This window comes from Anguilla anguilla, chromosome 1, assembly GCF_013347855.1.
Source record: "Anguilla anguilla isolate fAngAng1 chromosome 1, fAngAng1.pri, whole genome shotgun sequence".
Classification (NCBI taxonomy): Eukaryota; Metazoa; Chordata; class Actinopteri; order Anguilliformes; family Anguillidae; genus Anguilla; species Anguilla anguilla.
The window spans coordinates 79,767,430-79,788,865 of record NC_049201.1 but is presented as its reverse complement, the minus strand read 5'-3'; the positions used below and the strand labels follow the sequence as shown (position 1 = coordinate 79,788,865).

At 48.5% G+C, this 21,436-nt stretch overlaps 1 protein-coding gene across 1 annotated transcript; it reads left to right on the top strand.

The window, feature by feature from the left end:
- The first annotated feature begins 769 nt into the window (after nt 1-769).
- On the top strand, nt 770-20,921 carry laptm4a (lysosomal protein transmembrane 4 alpha). The gene is made up of 7 exons (XM_035387466.1): nt 770-987; nt 6,937-7,057; nt 11,902-11,978; nt 14,613-14,735; nt 15,309-15,404; nt 19,073-19,171; nt 19,940-20,921. The coding sequence occupies exons 1-7, from the start codon at nt 862-864 to the stop codon at nt 20,012-20,014; spliced, it is 717 nt and encodes a 238-aa protein (XP_035243357.1). The 5' UTR covers nt 770-861; the 3' UTR covers nt 20,015-20,921.
- Nucleotides 20,922-21,436: the final 515 nt, after the last annotated feature.

Here is a 21,436-nt window from a genome sequence, read left to right as displayed (position 1 = left end):
TTGTTATTCTTAATGTGTGCATATTTATAAAAATGTGTTGCATGTTTCCAGTTTTATATGTTAACTTTTTTTACCAGTGTATCTGAAAAACACTTAAATAAAGTTGTTCAACATAGAGTGTGATTTTCCTGAATTCACTTTAACTCTTGTCGTAAAAAAACCCGATTATTTTATATGAAACCTATAGGTCTATATTTGTTTTGTGTTCAATAAACATAATTATATAAACCTACAGTTCTATAGATCATAGAGAATTTAGGTAACAATTGAAATATATTGTATTTATTTACTATTATGCGCTAGTAATTAATTAATATCCATTATGTTTTAAGTTGTAGTTCACGTATAAACGTTTTAATAAATTAAAATTTATATTTCACATTTAAATCATTACAACACGACGTTCTTTCCATAAGGACATACGTACAGTTGACTGTAATGTAGGTGTGGTATCTTCGCTGAAAGTTTAAGAATGTCACAACACGTTCCTGTTTATTGGCAATCGTTCACGGATGCGTTTCGTTTTCCAAATGATCTCACGGGTCATTTGGCACCATATACAGTATGCTCTATGTCTGGCACCGGCCCAAACCCATAATCTCCAAATGGGCGGGTCAAACCTTATTTGGATTAGAACGATATTAATTTAGCTTCATAATTCGTTACTTCCCTTGTCTGTCAAAATTAATTTGTTGACGATAATAACGTATCCGTCGGTTATTGGCTACACTTACTGTTCGTCAAATGTGTCAGTTTTGCATTGTGTCTAGTTTGCGTCAGTCGCTAGTGCAGAAGCCTTCGTTGTGCTGTTTGGTGTGGGAGGTGTTTGCATTGGGTTCTTCGGGCATTTTCTGGCCAGCAATGTTTCTCCCTCAGATAGAGGACAATATGCATTTTAAACCGAGTCGAGACAGATTCTACACTACCAGATGTTGTGGATGTTGCCATGTTAGAACTGGGACCATCATTCTCGGAACATGGTACATGGTAAGTAGCTAGATGGCTAACACGTACTTGCTAGCGCTTGCTACATGCTAGTTAGCCCGTTTCCTATGTAGCTGGTAGAAGCTCATCATCCAAGGTTAGTTAGCCAAAAATAACGTTACCACGTACAGTTTGGTGTGTTCGCTGTCTGGTTTCTGTGGCATGTTGTTATGAATTTGCAGATCACCAGATGACTATTTTCAATTTTTTGTTTCGTTTGGATGCACACGCTAGCTGGGCAACGTTGGTATTTAACCTTCGCTGCTGCTGGTGTGCAGTCTTTGCGGACGTCAGCCAGCTTGTGGACCGATAGCAAATGTAAAACGTTAGCTGGCAGTTTAATAGATAGCTAACGAGCACTATTCTGGTTAGCATTCTAGCAAAGTGTGTGGCTTTTGTTGACAGCATGTGAATTCGCGAAATGCGCATTTGGTCACCGCATTTTGATGACTGTTTAGCGGTTTTATCCTTGAAACAGGCTAGCGAAAGCGCTATGGTTTTAAAGTAAGGCTAACTAGACCAGTTAGCTACTGCGAGGTCTTTAACGCAGACTAGCTAGTTGGCTTGGTAGGTCATTGATTTCATGTAACTACAGTCAAATGTGAGAAGACTTTTTATCGTAAATAACATTTAGCACAACTGCAAACTAGGGAAATTTCTGTTGTTGTTTTACAATGGCCACATCAGCTGATTAGCTGGCCTTTTTGTTTAGGTGTAGTTAGCTAGCTAGATTTTCTCAGATTTTCCAGTATGGACGTCATTTTGGTGTCTCAGTTTACTAGCTAGTAGTGTACAGCATGCTCCCCATTTAACCGTGTGTGTAGTCGCATTGAATAATTAGTCTATATTGAGTAATTACTTTGGCACAGTATCCATTTTTAACAGTTATAGACTTCGATTTTAGACTTATAATGCTCTATCTGCAGAAGTCTCTGCTTTCAGACGTAGCTGTAGTTTTAAAGTTCAGTACCAGGCATTGCATTGTGATGTTTTGTTTTCATGATGGTTTTAACATGCACATAAATAAATATAATCTTTTTTAAAAAAAAAAAAAAAAACCTCGTGTAAAGCAAAGGGACACGGCGGGCCATTCCTGTGTCAATTCAGTTTTGTCAGAAATGTCACTGAGACGCCTGTAGTTCTGGCGTTTTATTTATTTTATTTATCCAAGCGAAGGATTGCCCCGACATCTGCAGTGGACGGCGGTAACGAAAATACGAGTGTTGGCCTCGGTTCTGTCGTTTCAAACATTTATGTCCGCTGTGAGCCGCGCGGTTGTTTGGGAACTTCGAGTGCCCACCGCGAAATGTGATGCAGCGATTCAGCCACCTCATCAATTTTATGACCGAGAATCTTGCATTCCGTCTCAGTGCGAAGCAATAACTTCTAGGACTATTTACTGGACTGTCTTTTCCCTGATTTATTTTCCATACCAGTATGCAGATTTACAGCGTCCCCGTGCGAACAAAATACGCCCGTTTCCGTTCTTTAAATGACTGCAGCTATTAAAAAAAACGAACAACACTCGTATTTCCGTGAGTTACTTATACAGCATCAGCATGCTTGGGGTGAACAGTTTGTTGTGGTTTCCGGTGTTAATTTTTGAATAATGTTGACATAACGCACGTCGGTTTTCGTAACTGAGTATTTATTTGTTTCTGTTTTTTTTAAAGGGCTGTGCATGCCGTGTGGTTTTTGTCAGCCTCGTTTTGCCTACTGGCACTTTTCATTCTCTCTATTATGTAAGGACGTTTGATGAAGCCGTTATTCTCCCCGCATTGTGAATTTCTTTGAATAGAGTCATTTTGTTTCCGAGGGGGGGCTTGGGGGAAGGGGGGTTCTGTAACGGAAAGAACTGCTTTTCCCCCTCCAAATTACAGTACAATTGTAGCACCCTTTCAGGCGGTATAGAGTATGCTGCTATTTTGGTTCTGGAAAAGCAAAAGAAAAAAAAAGCTTAAATTATTATTGAACTATGGTTCAAAATATTGAGAATATTTCATTAGAATGAGACATAATTTTTATACAGTGAGTGAGAGAGATCATTTTTGATCATCATCGTTGCATCATTGCAATTCTTGTTAATTGACCCAAAAAATATGAAAGATCCAGTTGTATTCTTTCTAATGAATATTTCTGAAATGGGAATCAAAGTACTGTACATAATTTTTTAAAAAGTGATTCATTGATATTCATTAGCCTGCCTGGAAGTGCGAGTGAACGAAAGATATCTTCGCAGCCATAATATATGATTGAGGGGGAAGTCAGGCTTTTACCCAAATCTTGAGTATCGGGAGCCGCAGATTATTTAGGTTATAATTTGTTTGTGCAGAACTCGCGCTTGAAATGGTTAAGCTGCGTTTAACAGTTATATTTAAGGTAAGGTAGTGGATTCCTTTTATCCAAGGTGGGGCGGCGGTAGTGTAGACTGAAGTAAGGCACCTAATTTTCATTTGTGGATGTCTCGCCTTTTCTGCGATTTAATACACGTGTGACTGCGCCTGAGCACGAACAGAATGAGTTAGGAAAATAATACATCTCATCGGAAGACTTCTGTGTTCTTACTGAACAGAATGACAGCATCGTAAGCAATTTTATAAATGTTGTTGTTGTTGTTGTTACCATTATTATTATTATTATTATTATTATAATTTCGCTGTTAAAAGCGCCGTTAATTCACAGTTAATGGCGTGGAACACAGGAGGAGAAAGCGGTGGTTGTGTACCGCCAAACGCCGTTGGGATGCAAATTAAGCGCCTTTGAGTAATGAAGAAAACTGTTGTTGTTCAGCACGCCCTCGTCCTCAGCCCGTTCGCCGTCGAGAGGGAACACAAGGAAGCCATTTAAGCCCTCGAGATTTACGGAAGTGCTGATGCAAGGATCCCTTAATTCACTCCCTGCTTTTCGCTCTTAAAGCAACGATAAAAGTCAAAACGGATGCGTTCGTTCTTGCCTTACTGGTTAGTGGGCGTGTAGATATGCAGAACACACGGTTATCGGGAGCTGAGAATTCTCTATTTTCAGTTACGCTGCCGTCTGAACTTTAAATCTATCGCTCCCGTGAGTTTCTGCACGTTAGCTTGATTTCAGGCGCTGCAGCTGCTGGCAAGCATTTTCAGTAGCGTGTGTATGAGCTCTGTAAGCATATTGGTGTACTTGTCCTGGGCCAGATCCACTGGAGGATGAATTTAATTTCCTTATAAGGGCAATGAGCTTTCTGGCCGAAACGGTTGAAACACTGGCAAAACAAAAAGAATATCTGGTGCAGAGAATTTCTCTTTGGTCAGTAAGTCTGTGGCAGAGTGTCCCCATAGCATTGCCTACCCCTCGGAAAGGTGGGGCAATGGTTAGGGAACTGGGCTCATGACCTGAAGGTTGCAGGTTTGATTCCCAGTGCCGTTGTGGACCCTTGATCCAGCTGCGCAGCCGGGTTCATTGTGTGAAGATGAGGAAGTTGTGTAAGTCGCTTTAGTTACGAGCGTCTGCTGAATACCCGTAAGGTGATGTAATCCAAACGCAGCTCCTGGAAATGCTGATTTCCAGAATGAAATTACTGAGAAACTCCAGGCTTTAGGGAGGCCTACATCGCCCCAGTTGTGCAGCAGAGCGGATTTATTTCTCAGGTTTAGCCGGTGGTTAATCTGAGCCTGGTGCTGATTGACTGGCCTGGTGTTTCCGCTCTGAGGCTAAGACCATAAAGCGCGCACGCCCAGACTTATCGGCAGAAGAGCCTTTCCACATGACAGGACGTGGGTCAGCCTGTCCCCGAGGCCGCCTAGCTCAGGAGGTAAGAGCGGTTGTCTGGCAGTCGGAGGGTTGCTGGTTCGATCCCCCCTGCCCTGGGCGTGTCGAAGTGTCCCTGAGCAAGACACCTAACCCCCTACGAGCTGATTGGTACCTTGCACGGGAGCCTTTCACCGTTGGTGTGTGAGTGTGTGTGAATGGGCGAATGAGAGGCATCAATTGTAAAGCGCTTTGGATAAAAGCGCTAGCCTATATAAATGCAGTCCATTTACCATTTACCAGAAGAGCGTTTCCACCTGACGGGACGTGGTCAGCCTGTTCCGCCTTGTCCAAATTTAACGCTCCACTGCACCGAACGGCCGGTGCGAGCCAAACTTCCTGAGTAAGGCCGTGCGGCAGTCCAGGGGGAACCCTGCCGCGGAGGGGAGTCTGTGGGGCTGCCCACCCAGGTCTGCAGGGGCAAGGCCACCGGACTGTGTGCGGAGGTGAAATATTAGGCTGAATATCAGTCTGTGTGCTTTTCTTCCTGTTGGAAATGGGCTCTGGGGAACTCAACAGACTGCAGACAAGTCCTGGTTAAAACCTAGTATATGGCTGGACCTAACACACGTGATCCGGTCGACCAATGGTGTGACTTCATGGTAAATGGACTGCATTTATATAGCGCTTTTATCCAAAGTGCTTTACAGTTGATGCCTCTCATTCGCCAGAGCAGTTAGAGGTTAGGGGTTAGGTGTCTTGCTCAAGGACACTTCGACACGCCCAGGGTGGGGTTTGAACCGGCAACCCTCCGACTGCCAGACAATCAGTCTCACCTCCTGAGCTATGTCGCCCCTTCATCACTCAGTCACTCAGTCAGTCAGTCACAGACATTCGCGTTTGTAGGGCTGGCCCCGCTGTTGCGGTCCAGCCAATAACGGATTTTTGGGGTTTATTAGGAATGGAGGAGGTTGACCATGGAGCCTGGTTGCGGGGAGGTTGTAGCCCCCCGGGCCGGTTGGCTGGTGATTTCAGCTTGTGATCAGCAGTCAGTCTGGACTCAGGAAACCAGGTGAATGGCTACTGAGGTTAATCAGCAACTTAAACCGCGTGTCACTTCTGTTAATTTAGACTGCAGGGGTTCTCAAAGCTACTCCTAGAGGGTAGCAGTGCCGGCAGGTTTTCGTAGAACATAAATTCCGTCGGTTCCATCGGTTAGTGTCGTTTGGGTTCCCTGAAACTGGTTTCTTCACATTCAGATCATGTTTTTACAGTTGTTTTTTAAAACCAGTGCTGTCCTGTGTTTCCCAGCAACTGTAACCGATAAATGCTCCCAAACGAACATTTCATACAGAGGGTGAAATCCTGAGTCTTGGATCAAAAAAAAACCCCCAAATAAACAAAACTTTAAAATTAGTCACCCTCCTGACATGGCGTGGCATTCAGGTACAAAGGGTGGTGAAGTCATGGCACTAGGTTGCCAGGCAACATGACTAACAAGACTGCTGACAGCTGCGTTTTGGTAATGGAATGGCAATGTCAGTCATGTGATTTGGGGATTATTTGTGTGTGTGTGTAGGTGTAGGTGTGTGTATGTGTGTGTCTGTGTGTGTGTGTGTGACTGGTCGGAGAGAACTCCCACTCAGCCTGGTATGATGGGGACATGCCCATATAGTTAATGTAGTGCCTTTTACTGCAGAGCTAAGCTAATGCTAAGTGAAAGCACACACACCTCTCCTTTGCTTTTCAGGATGTGTGCAAACTGTTTTTCTTTTTTTTTTTCTTTTTTTTTTTTTTGGGTGTTTATTAATGATTGGCATGCTGTCCCTGACGGGACGGGACGGGGCAGGACGGGGCTGGTTGTAGCCTTTGGGTAGGCGTGGGCCTGCGTTCAAATTGAAGCTCTTTGAAGTGGAGCTGACGCCTGGCATGAGGACAGCAGGCGGCGGAGATGGCTTCTGACAGGAGGGATTGATAAGCAGATAACAGGCTGCCGGGCTGGGAGGGTAACGCTGCTGTCTGTCCCATTAAAGAACAGACCCACCGAAGGACCATAGAAGTCTTTCCAGAGCGCTCACACCTCGGGCTCCCCACAGCAGGTTATATACACGCGTGGAGGTGCTAAGTTTGGTGCTTGCTTTGTTTTGGAATCAGTCTCACTCTCTCGTGTTCTCTTTCTCCCTCCCTTTCTCTCTCTCTCTCTCTCTCTCTCCCCCCCCCCCCCCCCAGGTGGTGAACCTGTTGATGGGGATCCTCCTGACGGTGGCTGTAACTCACCCAGATAACGTGCCCACGGTGGATCTGCAGTATGAGGTCATCGAGCACTACTTCGCCTCCGACCGCATGGCAGGTACGGCCCGCTGGACGCCCGGTCCTCCGCTCGGCTTTCAGAGAGAGAGAGAGAGAGAGTGCGTGTGTGTGTGTGTGTGTGTGTGTGTGTGTGTGTGTGCATGGTGTTTGTGTGTGTGTGTGCGCGTGTGTGTGTGTGTGTGTGTGTGTACGTGTGTGTGTGTGTGTGTGTGTGTGTGTGTGTGTGCGTGTGTGTGTGTGTGCGCGCGCATGTGTGTGTGTGTGTGTGTACGTGTGTGTGTGTGTGTGTGTGTGTGCGTGCGTGTGCGTGTGTGTGTGTGTGCGCACGCGCGTGTGTGTGTGTGTGTGTGCACGTGTGTGTGTGCGCACGTGTGTGTGCGTGGTGTGTGCGTGTGCGCGCACGTGTGAGTGTGTGTGCATGTGTGAGTGTGCGTGTAAATGTGCGCGTGAGTGAGTGTGCGTTTGCGTGAGTGTGTGTCAGGGTCGTGGTTCTGTGGAAGAAACCGGGCCTCGCTCCAAGGCCAGGATTCACCAAACCCCTGTCCTTACCATGGACTCACATGGCACTTCATTGTCCCAGTTTGGGGGAGTTTGGGTATTGCCAAAACAAACTCACCCTCACTGTGTTTGTGGTGGAAATGTAAGTCAGAGTTAAGGACTGGTGCTGACTGAACCCAGGCATGGGACTCTGTGCGTCGCTGTCTGCTGGCTGTCTCCGCCCACAAGCTTTGCACATGGAACCGACTTGTTTGATTTTCACGTGGGCCTCTGATTCGTTCGCACCGGACGATGAGGAGCGCTAGATTCGCCGGCCGCGGTGCCAGAAATGTATTTCGGGTTTTATGTCGTCTTGGTATTATTTTGCTCAGGTGACCGAAAGGGAGTTTTTTTTTTTTTTTTTTTTTCGCCCAGCGAAAAACGGATTTAAAAAAAGTTCTGGCTAATCGGTGCGGTGGGATTCCAGGAACACGGTTTCCTGGCTGTGATTTTGGGGGGGGTGGGGGGGATGGGTACAGCGTCTGATTGGCGGTTTTCCTTCCGTTCTGGCGTCTTTACCAGAGTAAATCTTTTCCCTCCCGGAAACATTAGCCAGCAGCTGAAGGCCCGCTCTCGCTGGGGGCGAACAGCAAGGCATTGTCTCGCGCTGAGATTTGTCCTAATCCTGGAGAAAGTAATCCGAAACAGCAAAATGGAGGCTTTCACTTTCTCGCTGGCGCGTGCTGAAACTGCGTGGGTGCGGCTGAGAGTGTTCTGGCGTGTCGCGCGTGAGGCGGGGGGGGGGTGCGGTTTTGGGCAGTCCTCCAGCGTCGTCCCGCGGAGTGTTAGCGCTCAGCGGCGCGCCGCGCGTTTCCGCACGCGCTCGTAAACGATCCCTGACGGCCCGAGCGGTTTACCCTCACGCGCCAGGCTTGCGCCACTGCGATAAACCTGACGAGAGAAAGGGAACTCCAGAGCGATAGAGCCACGCCCACTCCCCCACCCTGACCAATAAATGCATTGTTCTTAAAAGTTGGGCGGGTCTATCGCTGTGTCAGCCCAGCAAAGGCAGGTGTGAAGTGGACTGTTGTACAGAGGGTGTGTGTGTGGAATAGAGGAGAAGGTGTGTGTGTGTGTGTGTGTGTGTGGAATAGGGGAGAGGGTGTGTATGTGTGGAATCGGGGAGAGGGTGTGTATGTGTGGAATAGAGGAGAAGGTGTGTGTGTGTGTGTGGAATAGGGGAGAGGGTGTGTATGTGTGGAATAGAGGAGAAGGTGTGTGTGTGTGTGTGTGGAATAGGGGAGAGGGTGTGTATGTGTGGAATAGGGGAGAGGGTGTGTGTGTGTGGAATAGGGGAGAGGACATGTGTTAAATACAAAACATTTCCACTGGCCCCTCTTTGAAAATTCGACCCGTGTATAAACCAGACTGCTGTGGGCACACACTGCTACAGTAAGCTCTGTTCCTGGTCTGTAAAGACACTGCGTTCCGATTTCCAGGTCTACCCAGAAAGTAGAGTCGCGGCCGGCTTGCGCTGATGCAGAGGTACTCTGGGTAATGCGGTCTTTCGGGCGGAGCCGCAGTCGGTTTGCGCTGACGCAGAGGTACTCTGGGTAATGCGGTCTTTCGGGCGGAGCCGCAGCCGGCTTGCGCTGACGCAGAGGTACTCTGGGTAATGCGGTCTTTCGGGGCGGAGCCGCAGCCGGTTTGCACTGACTCAGAGGTACTCTGGGTAATGCGGTCTTTCGGGCGGAGCCGCAGCCGGCTTGCGCTGACGCAGAGGTACTCTGGGTAATGCGGTCTTTCGGGCGGAGCCGCAGCCGGCTTGCGCTGACGCAGAGGTACTCTGGGTAACGCGGTCTTTCGGGGCGGAGCCGCAACCGGTTTGCGCTGACTCCGAGGTACTCTGGGTAATGCGGTCTTTCGGGGCGGAGCCGCGGCCGGTAACGTGCAGCCGCAGAGCGTTGGGAGACGGGCTCGGGGGGGGGAGGGAAGGGGAGGGAGGACGTCGGCATTGTTTATGCCTGTAGCCGCGGCGCCAGGGGCTTTTGGGGGTGCCGCGGTGAGAGAGGGCGCTCGGCGGATCGATGGGACCCCACGGCCCGTTTAATTAGGGGCCTGCGCGGGGGGCTTCCGGGAAAAGGCCCGGGTCGTGCCGCGGCCGCCGGGGGGGGGGGGTGGGGGGGGGGCGGGCTCCCCCACCGGGCGCTATTTTATCGTCGGGGCTGATTGAGCGGCGATTCGGCGGGGGCCCCAGTGTGCCCTGGAGGCCGTCCAGCAGCCAATGAATAACTGCTGTGATGCGGTGGGGGGGGGGGGGGGGTCGGCCTGCGCGTTTGTGAATAACGGCCAGCGCTCCGGCCTGCCTGTAAACAACAGAACCAAGGACAAAGACGTGGAACGGCCTTGAAAGCTCTCGGTACGCGCTTCTGTTTTCGTTATCCTTTTATTTTTAGTTTTTTTTTTTTAGTTTTTTGGGTGGGGACTCCTTTGAGTGTTGGTCCCATTGTTTTGCAATCCAGGAGGTTCCACCCAGGCTCTGTGTTGCATTAGAGTAGAATTTTTTTTTGATGTGTTTTGTTGCTGTAGCCCGGCTGGTACCCACGAGCATCTCCGTGTTGGTTGCTAGCCATCTCCGCCGGTCCCTGTCTGCCTACATTACCCAGCTCACAATGCCTGATTAGAATGTTCAGAACTCAACATTCTAATGCTGATGTCACAATCACTATTGGTAACTGAAAGCGATGGAGTTCTAGAACACTGACATGGAATTCAAACCTACTCTTCGAAAGGGTTAAACTTAGCTGAAGGGAAGTAGGCCATTTTTGTTTGTTGTTTTTTTTAAGTTCCTTAAATGATGCATGGCATGGCTTGACTTTCGTTTGCACAGGCTCCTCGTGAACAAACGGTGAAGAAAACAAACGCCTCTGTCTGAGAAACTGAGGGAATGGCAGCCTAGGTGCATTTACTGGATGAATTGGCCTGCTCAGTCTTATTGACTCCTCCTGACTGTGAAAATGTTCACAGCCTCTCTCTTTATATCTGAATTTGGCGGGCATGCTGTTTGAACCCCCATTGTGGCCCCCCCCCCCCCGCTTTCTTTGCCTGGGGGTGGGGGCGGGGGTGTGCTGAATTGAGCTTTGCTGAATGCTGTTTAATTCTGAGTATTCTCCTGTGTATGGGGGGGGGGGGGTGGACATTAAAGCATCAATATAGCCCTGGCAGTGCCTCGTAATAAGCCCGTCATTTCACCAAACGAGAGCATTTCAGCCCGTTTGAAATGAACTGCAGCTCAACTACCCCTTGAGTGTTAATTATTTGACAGTACTGCTGATTTAGCGAGAACTACATTTCAATGAAACTGAGGTGTGGCCTCAGAAAGACAGCTGGTGCATTCATTCGCTTATTGTGAGGCACATGGGGGGAAAAAAGCATAGCCAAAAGCTACTTTCCAACACCTGGCCCCAGTGTTGCTATTCAATATTATACCGCATGTACACGCACTAGGCTGAACAATACATACTAATGAACTAAGGCAATCCATCAATCTGTTAGCTAACCTGCTTATTTCTGATCTGGTTCGTGGGGGGGGGGGGGGAAGGGGAAGGGGCTGGAGCTGGAGCCTATCCCAGCATGCATTGGGTGAGAGGCAGGTATACACCCTGGACAGGTAGCTAATCCATTGCACGGCTCACCATTCACTCACATATGCATGCTCGCGGGAAATTTAGAGTCTCCAGTTAGCCAGTTGGGCTGTGGACACGGGGAGAATAAACCAGATTCGAAACGAGGCCCTCCTTCCTGTGAGGCGCCAGTTCCAGCCAGAAATGATGTCATTTAGAACCGAAAATAAAAAGAATAAAAGCAAATGTTTCAAAATTACTTATGGAAGTGAAACCGGTGAAAGGAAAACCAGGTGTACCTGTGGAGGTCACTAGGAGGCGCTGTTTTGAGTCGCTCGAGGCTGAACGGTCCCAGATCAGGTGCTGGTGGTGATTATGGCCACTGAAAACACTGGGTGCTGCTGCCAGTTCGTACCTGCTTTGGTCACGTGACTATAAGGCAATCCATGTGTGTGTACTGTGGTGGATTCTGGGATATTGTGTACAGTGTCTCTTCTTCAGACCCCGTTATCCTCGTAGTTTAGTTTGTTGGTGCAGTCTAGCATCTGCTGGCAGCTGTAGCAACAACAGTGTTTGGTTTTCTCTCAGACCTTACTGATTGGGTTTTAAGTATGAGTATGAGTGTGAAAATATGTGTTTGAAAATGTAAATAAAATCACCTGAATTTGACACTTTATAAATTGTAAGCTGCTGGAACCAATTTTTCATACGAAGACCGAGTCTTGACTGTATTTGTCCTTTCTTCCTTTGAGAAGAGTGATGTCATTTTCTCTCTCTCTTCCAGAAAACGCCTGCGTGGGATTTGCCATCTCCTTGCTGATGTTCACCATCAGCGCCATGATGGTGTACGGAGCCATTACAGTAAGTGGAGGCTCCGCCTTGTTTCCTCGGCAACCTGGCGCTGCACAGCGGTGAAAGCCCGTCTCCCTCCCTCCCTCGTGCCCCCCCTCACCCCCCCCCGCCTCGCCTGTGCGGCGGGGGCTCGTCTACCCAAAGCGCCAGACTGTGAAAAAAAAAAAGTTCCGCGCCACATTTCCTTCGCCCTGTAAAACAAGCCCCGCTCAGTCCCTACCGTTAATGGCGGGACCGCTGCCCGTGGTTTTTATTTATTTTTTTATTTTCGTCGACGCTTGCTGAGTGTGCGCTCGACGGCCGCGGGAGAGGACCCGCGCGGAGAGGAATGTGTTTTTTTTTTTTCAAACTGCCGTTTTACGTTCATGTTGAGGGGTTCAGCTCAGGCTCCCGCACACAGCAGCTTGGGCAGCTAACAGTGACATTTTCACAGCTGGGTTTTTATCGAACCCTGTTAACGGATAACACCTGTCATTTTCATTTTTTCAGTATCGTCACCGTGTCCTATGAAAAGACAAAAACCGATAATGTTCCTGTCCCGCTCTCAATGAATTTGGCCTACAAACAAATCATAGTTCGTCTAGCCAGCACCGATATGCCGGAAGTCATATAACTACATTGTTGTCGAAAAAAAGTATTAAAACATGCTTTGGTCAGCATAGTTTACCATTACGAGAACCTAGCCTTTGTACGTTTTCCTGAAATTCCTTTATAAAGTGACAACGATTGCTTTTTCTGTATGTGGAAAATAGTTTTCCGTGGCACTCAAACACTGAAAACAGTCACCTTTGTAAATTTGGTAAAGACTACACTGGCCATGTTTTTTTTATGGTAATAGGTTGCGGTTTCTGAAATTGAAAATATATCTTTCTGAGCTGCGTTTAATGAATTCAGCGCATGACTGAAATTAATGGCTTTCCTGGTTGAACTCTGAATGGGGTGGGGCAATGTGGAAAAGTACTGAGAGTTGGACAGAAAACATTTTGGTATTTTCACGGGCTATGTTGACGATACTGAAAAAAATTACAGTTGCCCTTTTTTGTCGCTCTTTTAACTAGCAGTGTACCCGAGTGTGCTTTTCTCCACCTGGGAATCAAACCTGCAACCTCTATAGTTACAAGCCCGGCAACACTATCCATGACATCATGCTTCTGCTGTACACACTGCAGGTAGTGCCCGCACCCGAGGCCTGTCCTGAACCCGCACGCTTCTGTGGGCATCGCTAATTGACCAGCGTTTGCCCTGTGAAGTGACTCTCCGGTCTAACCCCCCCCTCCCTCTCGGTTTACTGCCGCACTTGCCCCCGCCTGCCGTGCCTGTTTCATGCAACGGCACGCAAATGGACTTTGTCCCTCTGGCTTGAGCAGGTTGCTGACGCTTTGCTTTGTGTACAGAGTCTTATTTGCGCAGGATGGAGGGACCGTGGTTCTGGCAGAGCTTGTTCTTTAAAAAAAAAAAAAAAAATTAATTTTTATAATATTTTTTAAAGGCTGGTAGTTCTCGTAACCGTGGCAATGGCATCGAAGGGAATGACTGATCTCGGACGAGCCGCCCTCGTCCTCATTTCCCCCCCCCGATGCTAAACCCTGCTCACTGGAGCTTCGCCATCGCCTGTCTGGCACCGTGTGACCTCAGGCCCTGTGCCAGTTGTTTATATATTTAAATATAATGAGCTGTGGTCTTGGGTTATAATTATTTTATTTGTTTAATCAGTTACCTGGCCACAGCTCAGCTCTCCGGTGGGTTGGTCTGCTCACAGTGCTGACTGTTTCTCTTTACTGAACAGCCGTACGAGAAGAGATCGCCAAACAGGTGCGATGTTTATTTCTGTGTAGCTGTAGTAGCTAACTAGCATATAATAGTCCTATATTAATGTTAGCTCCCGGTATTAGTTGTGTATGAATTAGATCTGTTACATTTGATAGAGAACATGCTCAGTGCATTCCCAGCTAATGGCTTTGTTTAGGATGTATCCTAGAGAGCTGTAGCCGCTACCCTATAGAAATTTGGAGAGAGTAAAGAGTGTCAGATGAAAAATAAAAGTATTCAAGCACAGCACACTACACAGTTTGAGCTGGCTTTCTGTCTACACATACCTTTTCCTCTGGGTAGAAAGCTTTGTGCCGTTTCGCCGGTCTATGCAGTGCCGCTCCTCAGATGCTGATCTCTGATAATCCCGTAGCTCGTTTTTTAAAATTTATTTCACGCTGATTTGATGGCGACAGGCTGATAGTAACAGAGGGGGCGTGGTTTGAACTTCTAATCGGACGCACCGGACCGTGACGTTTGTCCTCCGCTCAGCGCTCGTCTGTCGGAGGGATATTTTGCGAGCGGGGTAAACCGACGGATTCACGGCGAAAAGAGGCGTGGTGCGTCCAACCCGGTTCTGAGGGGTGGGAAGGGGGGAGGAGGGGGAACACCTGCACGCTGGGTTACCTGCTTCTCAAGCGTAAAGCTGCAGTAGACCGCTGTGGGTGGAAATGTTGTCGGTAACGTTAAAAAACTTTAAAAACGTGCGTTTGGAGCGTGGAGTGCCGTGTGCAGGTGTTCCTCGTTTCCCAGAACCCCCTGAGCGAGAGCGGGCACGCAGGTTTTTAAAAAAAAATTTATTTTCTGACGTTTTTGTTGGGTCTCTCCCCGCAGCATCGCGACGGCTGGCTCATCCCCTTCTTCTGCTACCAGCTCTTCGACTTCGCCCTCAGCTGCCTGGTGGCCATCAGCTCCCTCACCTACCTGCCCAGGATCAAGGACTACCTGGACCAGCTGGTCAGTGGCCCCGCCCCGCCCCTCCCCGACTGCGTCCAATCGCGTTTCACCCGGCTCCGAGCGGATGAGCTTGCTTTGCCTGTCAGAGAAGTGTTGCATGGGGGGGGCGGGGGGGGGCGTGGAATGTGAACCACACCGAAATGCTCAATTAGCCAGCTGCACTGGGCTAACGAATGGGCTTGGGAATATTAATTAGAGGGGAAATGTAGCTGAAAATATCCTCTCTGGGATTATTGTTACGTGTGCGGGCTAATGGCTCTCAGTGCGCCCGTATGCTAGCCTGGCTTTGGGCTCGTCCTGTTTCAGCTCTGGAAATGGGAAAAAAACAAAAAAAAAGAAAGCCAATAGTGTTCTGTCATTATTTTTCACTTAATGAATCGAATTCCAGTTCATTTCCGGAACTAAATGGCATTGGCTGCATCGCTGGTGATAGTGTCAGTCTCGGCGTGTGTGTGTTAGTCAGTCAGTCAGCTAGCCAATCATTCAGTCATCTGGCCAGCCAGCCAGTCAGTCAGCCAATCAGGGCGCATTTCTTGCGTGACTGACGCAAAGCTCTCTGCTCTGTCCTCTCAGCCCGATTTTCCCTACAAGGACAACCTCCTCTCCCTGGACTCCAGCTGCCTGCTGCTCATCGTCCTCATCTTCTTCGCGTTCCTCATCTTCCTCAAGGTAAGGCCGTCGCTCTCAACCCCGCCCCTCCAATCGACCCCCACCCCCCCCCCACCCCCCCCCCAGCCCTATACAATCACATCAGCGATGCTACAGCAAGCGTTGTGGTTTCGTACGGATGTCTGCTGCGTGAATTTATCATTGGTATTCCGCTTGCAGGCTGGCATGCTAACTGGCATTTAGTGCTTCAGTGAAGCTGCTCATGCTCTCGCTGGCCTGGTAATGTTGTTAGCCGGGTCTGGCGCTGTTAATAACGCTCTGCTGGACGCTCTTATGTCCCCTCGCTCTGGATAAGAGCGTCTGATAAATGACCGCAATCCCAAGTGACCCAGCTTCACAGCTCTGGAGCAGTGCTGCAGTTAGAATGCAATGCAGCCTTCCTGTAGAATTGCTTTGTCAGTCTTCACTTTGTACTTGAGTCTCTATTCTATGTTTCTTATTATGTTTCTATCTAAAATTACAAAAAAAAATTTAGATAGAATTTTTTATTATATTGCTTTTTTATGCTCCATTTTACTATCTTGTCATTATTTTAATAAATTCTAAATTCCCCTTGTCTTTGTTTAAAGACATACTACGCAGGATTTTTTAGCCTTGCTATGGCCCTGTGTTTACAGTCTAAGAAGTCTCCTCCTCCAGCCCTTTAACCCTGCCCACTCACCCCCGAGTAGGCTACCCGACTTTGGCCCTCTAGCTAACTAACGTATCTAGCTGGATACGTTAAGATACTTACGGGTCCTATAGAAAACAAGCCAGCTTCGCATTGCTTTTCATCCTCAAGGCGAACCTCAGCTGACGCCACTGAGGAAACGCAATTCCAAGGTTAGCTCTGGTTCTTCAGCGAGCCCTGCCGGCTTGTCTTTTTGCTTTGCTGCATTTGGGATCTGGGAACAGCTAGCCCTGCCGAAGTAAGATCCCAAACCACCACCTCGCCCCACACAGGAAAGAGGACGGCATGCCCAAAAACGTCCCAAACACATTTTGGAATAGCAAATATTACGGTGAAGGTGCACGAATTTGGCAAAAGTGCACGAAGACAGATATCGCCATTGCCTCATAGATGCCTTAGCGTGGTTATTTTATGATATTTTCAAGGTAAAAAAATCCTGCATTTAAATTTAAATGCCTTTAAATCCGTCACAGAGCTCTTATTCTGTGAAACGTTTTGTGTCGTGCTGCTGAAGAGATAAGGGAACGAGAAACTTGCGAAACGCCTCGGCTCACACCAGGGCTGACGCAAAGCAGAAGCGATTCTTGTAAATGGAAATGAGTCCATATCGGTTCGGGGTACATTTCACGCTTCCTGTTTTTTAGGTAGAAACTGCTGGCTAATTAATATGAGCTGACAAAGCTTGTAAACTTTTTTCTTTTTTTGCATTCTTTTAAATGTGCTCTGAAGACTGTGAAGTTTTTTCATGCTCCTTTGTACAAGCTGAGGGAGAGGTAGACGTTTTTGCGTTTGCTCTATGTGCACGCAGCATTGTTGTAACCGAAACTGTGTTTGCGGCGTAGGGTCAGGGCGTAGGGTCAGGGCGTAGGGTCCGGGCGTAGGGTCAGGGCGTAGAGTCAGGGCGTAGGGTCCGGGCGTAGGGTCAGGGCGTAGGGTCAGGGCGTAGGGTCAGGGCGTAGGGTCAGGGCGTAGGGTCAGGGTGCAGGGTCAGGGCGCAGGGTCAGGGCGTAGGGTCAGGGCGTAGGGTCAGGGCGTAGGGTCAGGGCGCAGGGTCAGGGCGCAGGGTCAGGGCGTAGGGTCAGGGCGTAGGGTCAGGGCGTAGGGTCCGGGCGTAGGGTCCGGGCGTAGGGTCCGGGCGTAGGGTCCGGGCGTAGGGTCAGGGCGTAGGGTCAGGGCGTAGGGTCCGGGCGTAGGGTCCGGGCGTAGGGTCCGGGCGTAGGTTCGGGACGTTTGCGCTGATCACACGCCGAGACGATGAGGCAGCGGCGCTAGTCTTCCTCGTCTGTAATTCTGCGGCGTGTGCAGGGGGAGCGGAGTGGAGCGTGTTCCTGATTGGCTCGTCTCCTCCGCCTCAGGCAGCTTCCAGATGGCGAGAGGCTGCAATTAGAAAACGCTCAGAGTGTGGAACCTTCTCTCCCTGTCATCCTTTCTTTCTTTTTTTCGTCTTTGTCTTTAAACGTGGCTGCGCTTTATGCGTTGCTGGGCAACCAAAGTCCCCCCCACCACTTCATCTGCTGTTCAGAGGCCGCTCTGGTGTCTCGGGCACTGCTCACCCAAATGCATGCTGGGAACTACTAACATGTATGGCTGGGCTGTTGCCATCATTGTCAGGAGCTCGGTTTCTGTGGTCGGAAGGTTGCTGGTTCAAGTCCCAGTTGGCGTCCTGCTGTTCTCGCCCCTAGAACCGGCTGGTGAACGAACAGAACGGCCGCCAACCATACTGCTGAGAGCACTGGAACTTTTGTCCGCCGATAACTGAACTCATATATTTTCTCTCTGTTTAAAGGATGTAAATAAATGTTCCTCTATGTATTTATATCAGTAGTGATAATTTACTGTAGAATGCGCGTTTACAGCAGGTTTAGGGATGCTGAGCTGTTCAGTGCAGAGCCGATGTGTTGGAGAAATGTTCACAGTGTGGTCAGTGTCACCGTGAGGGAGTGTGAGCATTCTCTTTGTCTATGTTTTTATTCAGCCTTCTGAGGCCATACATATGAAGAGCTTAAAAAAAAAAGAACTCAATGTAAAAACCTCAAAGAAACCTTGATATATTACAGCCAATCAGAAGCACAGCCATGCAGCTTCCATGTGATTGACAGAGGCACATCACATGATCAAATGGGAGCTGTTTGGCCTTGCTGCTGATTGGCTGTCACATCACTCCCAATTACAAGGATGTGTGTTTTTTTTTCTTCTTTTTTTTGGGAAGCATTTCACATGAACATTGAGGTTCAGAGCCACGTTGGGTAGTATCCAAGAAAGAAAAAAACAGAAGTAATTTTATATCCCTCATGGCAGTGAAGATTGTTCTTGAGTTCAAGAAATATTTGATAATTATTGTTATGGATTATGGCCCAAACCTAGGTTTGGTTTCATTCATTTCGCTTAAATTCGACCTTCAGGCTGGAGCTGGAAAGTACCTTTATTTTTCTTGGAAGGAAAATAATGGACATGATGTCACTGGGAGCAGCCAGTGAGGGTGCCTGCCAGGCCTGTGATTGGTCACCGTGGTGTGTCATTAAGGGATCCCAGACTCACTTAGCTCCACCCACATGCCATTCCGTTGACTTAATGCTGTGATTTCAAAGTCCGATCCTGGAGGACTGCTGACTCTGCTGGTTTTTGATGTCCTCCTGCACGTAACTGCTTAATTTAAGTCGGCGGTTGGCTAAAGTGTCTGCACTCCTTGTTTTCGTTGGCCTACGTTGGCTGCAGATTGAAATGAAATCGCAGAAGTCCGCAGAGACTGCAGCCATTCAGGACTGGAGTTTGGCACTTCTAAATCAACTGAAGGGTGTCTATTAGGTGTAATTTGGTGAGTTTGGGGAGGAGGCGGCTTCGTACAGGAAGTGGCACCTTATTGGCTGGCTCTCAGCCAATGAGTGAATGGGGAATGAGTGAAGGCTGGAGCTGAGGCTGTACTGCCGTGGGAAAGGCCGCACTGCAGAATGACTGGCTGACTGTAGCCGTACTGAGTGACTCTCTTCGCTTCCCCCAGGCCTACCTGATCAGCTGCGTGTGGAACTGCTACAAGTACATCAACAACAGGAACATGCCTGAGATCGCCGTCTACCCGTCCTTCGACACCCCCCCTCAGGTACCCCCCCCCCCCCCGCCCAACACAAGCTTCAGCTTGCACAAGACAGACAACCACAGCCATGTACCATTATCTGATGCACACACACGCGCACATGTACATATATGTACTTACTCACACACACACGTACATATATGGACTTACACACACACACACGTACATATATGTACTTACACACACACACACGCACACGCATGTACATGTACGTACTTACACACACACACACACACACACACAGTCAGTCAGCAGTACTGCAGGGTTTCTCTATCCCACCCCATAGTTAGTTGTTCGCTCAATGCCACAGAGGTTTAACTCACCTGGTGCCCGAGTTTAATTCTGCTGCCCTGCCGACACATTCTGAGTAAAACGGGGTTAAGTGCAGTTTACACACATTTTGTGAATATTTGTAGGTTTTATTAATTTACAAAATCATTGCTTTGAGTATGGAATCGGGGGGGGGGGGTGGGTTGTTGTATTGTGTTGTTGTATTGTGTTAAGCACTTTGTGTTACATTTAACTTGTATGAAAAGTGCTATACAAATAAAGTCTGATTGATTGATTGAAACAGGGTTAAGTGTGGTTTAGACACATTCTGTGTAAACAGGGTTAAGTTTGGTTTAGACCGTTTCGACCGTTTTCCACACGGCACAGAGCGAGAAATGAGGGCGGGGAGGTTCACGAAATTTCTGCTGTCACTCATTTTTAGAGCGTGCAGAACCGCAGTGTCACAAACACGCGCTGACCAATCCTCTGCTTGCTCCTCCACAGTACGTCCTGCCCACCTACGAGATGGCCGTGAAGATGCCGGAGAAGGAGCCGCCGCCCCCCTACATGCCGGCGTAGAAGCCGACGCCCCCCACGCGGCCTGTACATAGCCACGCCCCCTGCCCGCCATTTTAACTTCGCTGCACCTTTCCGGGGGACCGGGACTTCCTGGGGCCTCCAGTAATCTTTTTTCGAAACCTCACATCCTGTAGAACTGAGGGAGGGAGGGAGAGAGTGAGCGACGGAGGGAGGGAGGGAGTGAGGGAGGGAGGGAGAGAGGGAGGGGGTGAGGGATGGAGGGAGGGAGGGATGGAGGGGGGTGTTGGATTAGGTGACCACGATTTTCAGACTTTTTTTTCCCCCAGTCCCTTTTTCTCCTCCCTTTCTTCTTTTCATCTCCATTTTTGATGTCTTAGTAAAAAAAAAAAAAAAAAAACGATAATGTAACATCAACATTGCCTGAATGCTGATTATGAATCTATTTTTAGAGATCCATCCATCTTGTCAAGATGAATATTTATAGGTATTTAAAAGGAATCTCATAGACAATCTCTTTTTTGAAGCTTCGATATGATGGCCATTTTCTCTTCCCTGCCACCCCCCCCTTCATTTTGGCTTTTTATGGTTTTAAATGAGGCTGCTTTCTTTATTTTTACTGACGTGTGGTACCCTTATAAAAGGATTTCTCCTTTGCACTTCATCATATGTTTCATCATATGTGTTGAGCCTCTGTGTCTGTCCGTCCGTCCGTCTGTATGTACACGTGCCATGCTCGCCCCTTTTGCCCCCCGCCTTCCTGGGGTTTGCCCCCCCCCCCCCCAAGCGAGCTGAAACAACACTGCTCCTCCATGCACCCAGGGGGCGCTGTGGGGTATGCCAGGGCTGTAAAGAATCAGTGGATGCATGCTTCTTTCTTTGATTGTGTTCTGTTCCTTGTGGAAAACAAAATGGCTTCAATAAATGTTTAGAAAAAATTTGTAATCAACCTTGGTGCGAGTTGCACTTTTTTTATTTCATTGTGTTCACAATACTGCTTCTGTGTCTATTTCCATCTACTGTGAGAGGGAGTTTGATGTCCTGCTGTGAAGCGTTATAAAGAATTATAACCATTACCATGTAGCGCAGCATAGCAAATCGGTAGCGATTGAATGCAGCTGTAAAGGTACACTCTCACCCAAACCGTGCCCCAAAACTGCTGGATGGGCGGTGCTATGGAAATAATTTTGGCAGATAAACGGAACGCGTCGGGACTGCGGAGCCTCGCTGGAACCGGTGAGAACGCACCGAGAAGCGCAGTCACGGGCAACAGCCGCTTCTGGCCCGTCTCCGCCCACTTCAAAATATTTTAAGAGCTGCATTTGAATTGGGGTTGAGAGGGAGAGATAGAGCGCAGAGGGGAGAGGGGGAGGAGCGATAGGTCCAGTCGGTGATGTCATAGGCACGTAGGTGGAGCCTGCAGGTCTGTAGGTGGAGCCAATCCCACGTCTGTTGCTGCTCTGA

Coding starts and splice junctions, on each gene's coding strand:
- laptm4a (XM_035387466.1), top strand. CDS start 862: ATGTTTCTCCCTCAGATAGAGGACAATATGCATTTTAAACCGAGTCGA. Junction 7,058..11,901: donor CGCCTCCGACCGCATGGCAG/GTACGGCCCGCT, acceptor TCTCTCTTCCAG/AAAACGCCTGCGTGGGATTT. Junction 14,736..15,308: donor AGGACTACCTGGACCAGCTG/GTCAGTGGCCCC, acceptor CTGTCCTCTCAG/CCCGATTTTCCCTACAAGGA.